An 8459-nucleotide genomic window follows, 5' to 3' on the forward strand; every position below is an offset into this window, starting at 1 on the left:
CCAGAAGATAATTAAATTGTGCATATGTTTAGTCACCAAGAATTAGAATTTTGGGAGAGCTATTAGAATGGACAATCTATTAATAAGAGTGAAGGGGTACGTGTATATCACTTTTAAAAATCATAAATAAACACTTAGGTAAAAAACACAAAAAGAAACTGCAGAAAGTTCTAGAGAAAGGAGTAAAATCATAAATAAGGATATAACCATAAAAGTTAAACCTTTAATTATGCTAAAAGGCATAAACTTGTATTAAGATAATAGAATTGAAAAACCACAAAGATAGAAAAGTAGGATTTTCCAAAGAGAAAAAATAAACTAGATTTAAGATAAGGGTATTTAAAGTTTAGAAAGCAATGAGATAAAGAGTCTGAAGCATAAACATTAGAGGTAGAAAAGATTAATAATGAGGGTAAAATGCTAAAACTTGTGAAAAATATAATCATAAATGTAGATTGGATTATAGAGTGAGAACAAGAATTGAGGACAAGAAGAGCAAAACATACAGAAACCATAAGAGTAAAGAGGATTACAAATATCTGAAAGAATATAAAAGAAAGAACCTTACACATTAGAGAGATAAATGGTAAAATAAAACAGCAATACAGAAAATAATGTTTAGACTAACATAAATCAAAGCAAGAAAACATGCAAAACAGCACCAGGATAATAAGCAAAAATGTTATTAAGGGAAAAATAGTGAGCAATAATATAAAATAGTAAAATATCTGAGTCATAATGGAATTATAAGAAGCAGAATGATAATATCCATATACCAGGCTTTTGAAATAATTTCTACTAAATGCAAATTATATCAGATTAATTGATGTTCCTAGAAAAGGTAACTTAACAGAAGTATAGCTCCTATTTAATCTGAAGTGTCTCTCTGGCACTGAGGCAAAATCCAGAGCTGCAGATGTCTCTGGTCTTCATCCTTCTATGCCCAGACTGTAGGCACTCTAAAAGACCAATAACTATAGTTAATCTCTGAGCTTTCTATTTTCCTTTATGTTTGAAAGAAATATTCAATAAGCCATACTCCATCTTAGGCTGTTCCCTTTCTTTCTTTTTTAAAGTTTTTATTTAAATTCTAGTTAGTTGGGGCAGCCCGGGTGGCTCAGCGGTTTAGCGCCACCTTCAGCCCAGGGCATGATCCTGGAGACCTGGGATCGAGTCCCACATTGGGCTCCAGTCCCACATCGGGCTCCCTGCACGGAGCCTGTTTCTCCCTCTGCCTGTGTCGCTGTGTCTCTTTCTCTCTATGTCTCTCATGAATAAATAAATAAATCTTAAAAAAATAATAATAAAAAAATAAATTCTAGTTAGTGTAGTATTCTATATATAGTATATATAGTATTCTATATAGTGTAGTATTGGTTTCAGGAAAAGAATTTAGTGATTCATCACTTACATGTAAACCCAGTACTCATCATAACAAGTGCCCTATCTTAGAGTGTTCCTTACCATTCTTCATATTAAATATGCCTAAACACCTTCTATAAAGAGAATTTTTAAAATGATTTTTTAAAAAAGAAGATTAATGTGATGAGGAAAAAGAAAATTTTCATTATGAAACAGTTACTGGAAATTTTCAAAATTTATTATCCATGAAATTCAAAGGAAGGCTATAATTCTAAAGCTACAGCTATTAGTTTATGAAGAAGGAACAATCTGAAATTATTAAAGAGTGAATGGTGGCTAAAGCTATTGTAAATTAAAATCCATTTGGGCATAGTAAATGACAGACTGGATATTGTAAAAAAAAAAAGTTAAATCAATAAAACAGAAATTAAAAACAAGGACTTCTTTCTGAATGAGAGAAATAGACTAAAGATACTTGAAGTGCTGAGATAAATAATAAGATCTAAAAACTATATTCAGGAGAGCCAATACACTTAACATATAAATTCCAGGATGAAAAGCCAAGACAGGGAAAAAAATAATCAGAGAAATCAGAGAAGAAAATATAACTGAACTGAAGAAGTTGAATTGAAAGTGCCCAGGAGTACCAGCAAAAATTGACCCAAATAAATCTATCTGTAACTATGGTCTTGGGAAAATACTTATATATCATTTATATATATATATATATATATATATATATATATATATATATCACGTTTTATATAAAATATAAATGTAACAAAAATATATCCTAGATAGTAAATATAATATAAATACATTATAGTTAGAAATATAATAAATATATATGTGAAAAGAAAAATTGCAAAATCATACAAGTGCACCAGTGAATTCATTTCAAAAATAAGTAAAAGGATGTGAATTAAGTATCTTTCTACAATATTAAACACATAAACAGGATGAAGCAATGTATATGCAATTTGGTGGACAAACGGAATATATTCCAGAGTTGTACGCTGATTGGCCAAATAGTCATAAGTGAAGGCAGCAAGAAAGAATGTCTCAGAGAAATGCTCAGAAGACACACATCTCCGTTGGAATTGAAGCCACATATGGAAAAGATATCATTTATTTCAGTATTGTATACTCAGATAATAAATAGCTGAATCAAAATCAAATAAAAATCTAAACTAGAAAAAAGCAAATACACATATCCAACCATGTGGGAAAAGAAAAGGAAAATGAAAAGAAAGCCAAATCAAAGCAAAAGATCAGATAAAGGATGTGATTTGTGTTGCTCACCCTCCCGGAAGACCTTGTTTTGTAGTAGAGGTTTTAAGGTAGAACATTAAAGAGACCATTTTAATCTAAAGAGTTTCATCTCCTATGTGTACTGCTGTTTCCAATTTTATGATTGAATTACTAATTTAAGCTCAGCAGAATGAATAAGCTTTACAAAGTTGTTAAAAGATCAAACATATATATGCAAAAAAGGTAGAAAGAAAGTATTTTTGTGAGGAAGATGCAAAAGAAAAATTTCAAAATACTTGAAGATATGGAGATGGCTTGCAGATGTGTGTTATTTTATTATGCATTTGTTATAATTGGTCAAAATAGTGACAAGTCATGAAGAGAGAACTTGCCACATTGTTGGGAAGGGAAGGAAACTTGAAGGAATTTTAAAACTGAGGCAACAAAAATTATAAACGGGTAGCGCTTATATAAAAAGGCAAATTAAGCATATATTTTTATACTTTGGAAATGACTTTTCATTTCATTTCATTTCTTCTTTAACGTGGAGTCACCGATTGAAAAACTCTTTGTTAAAGAATGTTACGGATAGGTTCTGCAGGACATATATTGGACTATAAATGCAACACTTTGTTTTCTTTTGCAGCACTTGCATAACATACTCACGTGCTATTGCTTCTTGCTGATCTCAAAAGAACATATTTAAGTGATGCATTTTAGAAATAGCCACTATGAAACATAGATGTACTGAGTTGTACAAACACAGCGAAATGGTTATATTACAATAGACCTAGTTCATAAAGAGCATAACTCATCATACACACTAAGAAATGTTCACATCTAGATAAGATTTCAAATCTAACATCTTAATCACTTAAATATTTGTTGTATTTACAGTGTTTCTGGAAATGGACCAGCATACAAAGCTCCCAGGGTAGCCATAGAAAAGCAACTTCAGCAAGGAGTCTTTCCAGTTAAGAATGGCAGAAAGGTATCGTGCATGAAGAGTGCTCTTCTCCTTAAAGGAAAGAATCTGCCCAGAAGCATTTCCGATAAACAGCGGTCCACCATGCAAAATCGACACCAGTTACAAATGGACCGACATTATTTATTCAGAAATCGGGTACCACAGACCTCTTCGGATCTCAGCAATGCAAATCACAGGATGGGAGTATCATTTTCTTTTTCCAAAAAAGTGCATCTAAAATTAGAATCATCAGCGTCAGTTTTCAGTGAGAACACCGAAGAAACCCATGAGTGTAACAAGTCACCCATCTATAAAGCAAAACAAACTGCAGAGAAATGCAAGTGCCGCAGGTTTGCAAACGAGGATACATATCCCACTAAGGAAAAAAATATAAACATCACACCAAGCCATCTGGAAAGCGTCTTACACAATACCTTCTCCATAAGCTCTCAAATCTTGCAAGGCAAAAATGACTCTATTGATGAAACACTAGAAGATTCGATTGGCATTCATGCTTCATTCTCTAAGTCTGATATTCATCTTTCAGATGTGGATTTTCCTCCTTGCAGCAGAGAAAAAGAAACTAGAAGTACATTGAAGAACACTTCAGAAAACTGCATAAATCACTCGTGCCAAGCAAATGCTTCCTCCAGCCCACCAAACATTTACAAGCACAGCAATGCCAGGGTATTTGAATATCTGGATGAGTTTCCATCACTTGAGCCAAGTGAGCAAAACAGTACAGTTCATCTGGATCCCAGCTCCAGAATGGAGAAGAGAGAAGAATCTTTAGAGGAAACAGAAAGAGTTAGGAAAAATGTACAGAGGCTTGTAAGAGAAGCATGTCCCCATGAAGTGAAGTCTAAACCATTGCCTTTTCTCCATGTACAAAGTAAGGATGGCCACACCACTCTCCAGTGGCCTACGGAACTTTTGCTCTTTACAAAAACAGAGCCCTGCATCTCTTATGGATGCAACCCATTGTATTTTGATTTTAAGCTTTCTCGGAACACAAAGAGTGACCACGATTCAGAAGACCTTAAAAAAGAACTGATTAAGGAGCCCTCGGAAATAAAGACAACAATAGACAGCCAAGTCTCAGGTTTAATCAAAGACCAACAAGAATTGATCCAAGAAAATGATCAATCTCTGAAACCAAAGATGATGATAGCTAATCCAGATTGGGAAAATTTCGAGAGAAAATATAATTTGGACTACAATGATTCTGAGCCAAACATGAGTCAACATAATTGTAAGACAAGCGATTTGGAAATGAAAAATCCTGAAGTGCCTGCTTACCTTGATATGTCTCTAAGGAATTGTGTAGGAAACAGTAATAATAGTGATAATGAACTCAAGGCGTCCTCAAGGACCCATTGGCAAAGCTGCCAGAGGGTGGTTCTAAATGATGCAAGCGAGGGCCTTGCTTTTTCTCCCTACATCTCTAGGACTAAAAAACCAAAACTGATTCCTTGCGATCCTCATTCGGATTTTGAAGATGCAAATCAATTCACTTGGAATTCTAGTCCTTACCCGGTAAGGGGTCACAGTGATCATGGGAAGGACTTTAGAGTAATTCTGAACAGTAACCACATCAGCATGACCAGCAGGGCTTCTGGATGTAGAAACCAAACTTACAAGAGAAATTCTCCAAAATTGACTCTGAATAGACTTTCTAGCCCCTCAGACACATGCCCTGGCAGCACATCCAGCTTGAGAAGTCCTTGTTCAGGTCATAAGTCCAGGGGTAATGGCAGAGGTAATTTGCTCTACTTTTGTAAAAGGGAACGCAACTCCGTTGAAAGGCACGATGGGAGACACCAAAAGCACAGCTGCCTCTGCCTGTCTGAGGAGATGGCAAAGAGCACCTGCCTGCCATCTGAAATACAGAGAGATAGGAACTTCAGATTGTGGGAATCCCTTAAGAAGGAAAAATACTCAAAACACAGATATGGTCGCTGCAGAGAAAGATCTAAACTGGGCAAAAATCAGCAGCAGTTTTCAGGGCCCAAATCCAGGAGACTCACCCATTGTGACTCCAGCTCACAGATGTCCTGTTCTGGGAACAGTGAAGAGCCACCAAATTGCCAGGGACCTCAGCTCGACAGATTGGGCTCTTGCCCCAGAGAGAGTATGTGTTGCTTAAATAAAAGTGAGAGAAGCCAGGAGTCTTTGGGCAGCCCTCATATTTGTGACCGGGGAAAAGTAAAATCCATGCAGTATAACTCGGGGAATATCAGCTGCCGCCTAAGGAACTGTTCCAGCAGCCCTGCAGAAGCCGCCCAGTTGACAGAAGGAGAGAGGGCCCCCCTGACAGCCAAAAGCCTTTTAGAAAGAGTCCAAGCCAAGAGGTGTCAGGAACAATCGACTAATTTTGAGGTCTCTTCAAAGAATCACAAAAACGAATCAGAGGCTCATTCACAAATTCAGTGCACAATTCAGTTCACACCACTGGGCCGTAACCGACCAGCATTGCCTTTGTCTGACAAAGCACAGAGCGCAAGCAAAAAAGGAAAGGACGCAGGCGGTGCGATTCAATGCACTGCAGAGAATGACAGAGTCCAAAGTTCACAGACAAATAATTTCGCCGTCTTAGTAGATCCTGATTGTGGTAACCACCTTTCTAAAGGTAAGATTCACGTAGTAGCAGATTCTCAGCCACCAAACACGAAAAAGAACCCAGTGACAAAAGAACAAGGAAAACCTTTAATTGGCGAAGTCCAACATATCATTCAAAGCCGTGACCCGGTACCGAATGATTTCCCTGGTGCTTTTCCGTCTAATAGATACACTGGTGTCACCGACTCAACAGAGACCAAAGAGGACCAAATAAACCTCGACCTGCAGGATGTAAGCGTGCATATGAGTCATGGAGAGGGGACTGTAAACTCGTTCTCTGACAGAACTATGCAGAAGCAGGACAAAGTAGAAGATGAATCAGAAGCGTGCCAGAAATCTAGCTCGCCCCCTTTAATTCAACAGCCAATCACCTTTTCTCCTGAAGAAATAGATAAATACAAGCTCCTACAGCTGCAAGCCCAGCAGCACGTGCAGAAACAGCTCCTAGCGAAGCATCTTCGAGTGTTGCCTGCTCCCGGGCCCACTGCCTTCGCCCCGGCCTCGGCCATCCAGACGGTCCCAGTGCACCAGCACACTTCTATCACCACCATCCACCACACGTTCCTGCAGCATTTTGCTGTTTCTGCTTCCTTAAATTCCCATGGCAGTCCCCTCCCCATAGCTCATCTGCATCCCCTCTCCCAGCCACACTTTACCCCATTTGCATTTTCACCTCTGACTCCAGCCATCATCCCGGCCCACCCTACTTTCTTAGCGGGCCACCCCCTGCATCTGGTCACTGCTGCTCCCTTTCACCCGCCTCACATCACACTTCAGCCCCTGCCCTCGGCGGCATTGATCCCGGCATTGTTTGGCCCTCACTTAAACCCAGCCACGGCTTCTATCATCCACTTGAATCCTTTAATCCAACCAGTGTTTCAAGGTCAAGATCTTTGCCATCATTCTTGCTCCAGTCAGATGCAGCAGTTAAATGGAGTGAAAGAGGCCTTAAATATATCAGCACACTTGAACTAATAGGTGTCAAAGCCCCTCTTGTGGATAAATAAAACAAATTGTCACTACCTACAAAATGATCTATTTAAAGTGGTCTGATTATTATTAAGATTTGAAATATTGGTGCCAATTCAAAATGTGACCAGTATATAAATAGAAACTGAATTGCCAATATCAAAATAGGAGCATTTTAAGGATTTCTTTTAACTCGCAAAAATAACAGAACAAATTGAAAATAATTTTGTGGAAGGGTAGGGGGGAACCTGTTAAAGATCTGTTTGGATGAGTTCTCACATAATGTTATAAACTGATAACAGAAAAAATTCAGGCAGATCATTGATATTACAAAGAAAATCAAATGGAACATAATATTGTATGTTGTAGGTGTTTGTTGAGTGAGTGAATGTAAGGAATGCACATTCGGTTTTTTTTTTTTTTTTTTTTTCTTTTTTTTTTTATAAATTAATTTTTATTGGTGTTCAATTTACCAACATACAGGAATAAAACACAGTGACTCATCCTTTCTCCGTCAAGTGTACCCCAGTGCCCGTCACCCATTCACCCCCACCCCACCCTCTCCCCCTCCCCCACCCGCTAGTTCAATTCTCCCAGGTGTTAGAAGTCTTTATGTTCTGTCTCATTTCTGGATATTTCTCAAATTTCTTTCCCTTCCCTTATATTCCCTTTCGCTATTATTCATATTTCCCCAATGAATAGAGAAAACATACACCGTTTGTCCTTCTCCGGTTATGTGGCAATTCAAAAAGGGTGTTGCTGAGTTCTCTCTGGGATTTTGATGGACTCTTGTCTACATTTAGATTCTTGTATCTATTTGAGTTTTATCTTTGTGTATGGTGCAAGAGAGTGGGCACGTTTCATTCTTCTTCATGTGGATGTCCAAATTTTTCCACAGCACCAATTTATTGAAGAGACTGTCTTTCTTCTAGTGGATCGTCATTTCTACTTTATCGCATATTAGTGAGATTAAGTTCAGGGTCCACTCGGGTTCTCTGTTCTGTTCCATTGATCTATATGTCTGTTTTTGTGCCAGTAACCACATGCTTGATGAACACAGCTTTGTAGTACAACCTGTAATACTGGCATTGCGAAGCCCCAGATATGGTTTTCTTTTTTTAAAATTCCCCTGGCCGTTTGGGGTCTTTTCTGATTCCACACATTTCTTAAAATAATTTGTTCTAGTCTCTGAAGAAAGTCCATGGTATTTTGATGGGATTGCATTATACGTGTAAATTGCCCTGGGTAACATTGACATTTTCACAATATTAATTCTGCAATCCATGAGATG

The 8459-nt window shown here is 37.7% G+C and overlaps 1 protein-coding gene across 1 annotated transcript in view; it reads left to right on the top strand.

Moving 5' to 3' along the window:
• Positions 1 to 7174, top strand: part of ZNF804B (zinc finger protein 804B) — a 496855-nt gene extending 489681 nt beyond the window's left edge. Inside the window, exon 4 of the mRNA XM_055307513.1 lies at positions 3511 to 7174. Coding sequence (XP_055163488.1) covers positions 3511 to 7174 — 3664 coding nt within the window. The remainder of the gene's footprint in view (positions 1 to 3510) is intronic.
• The last annotated feature ends 1285 nt before the right edge of the window (positions 7175 to 8459 follow it).

This window comes from Nyctereutes procyonoides, unplaced genomic scaffold, assembly GCF_905146905.1.
Source record: "Nyctereutes procyonoides isolate TBG_1078 unplaced genomic scaffold, NYPRO_anot_genome, whole genome shotgun sequence".
NCBI lineage: Eukaryota > Metazoa > Chordata > Mammalia > Carnivora > Canidae > Nyctereutes > Nyctereutes procyonoides.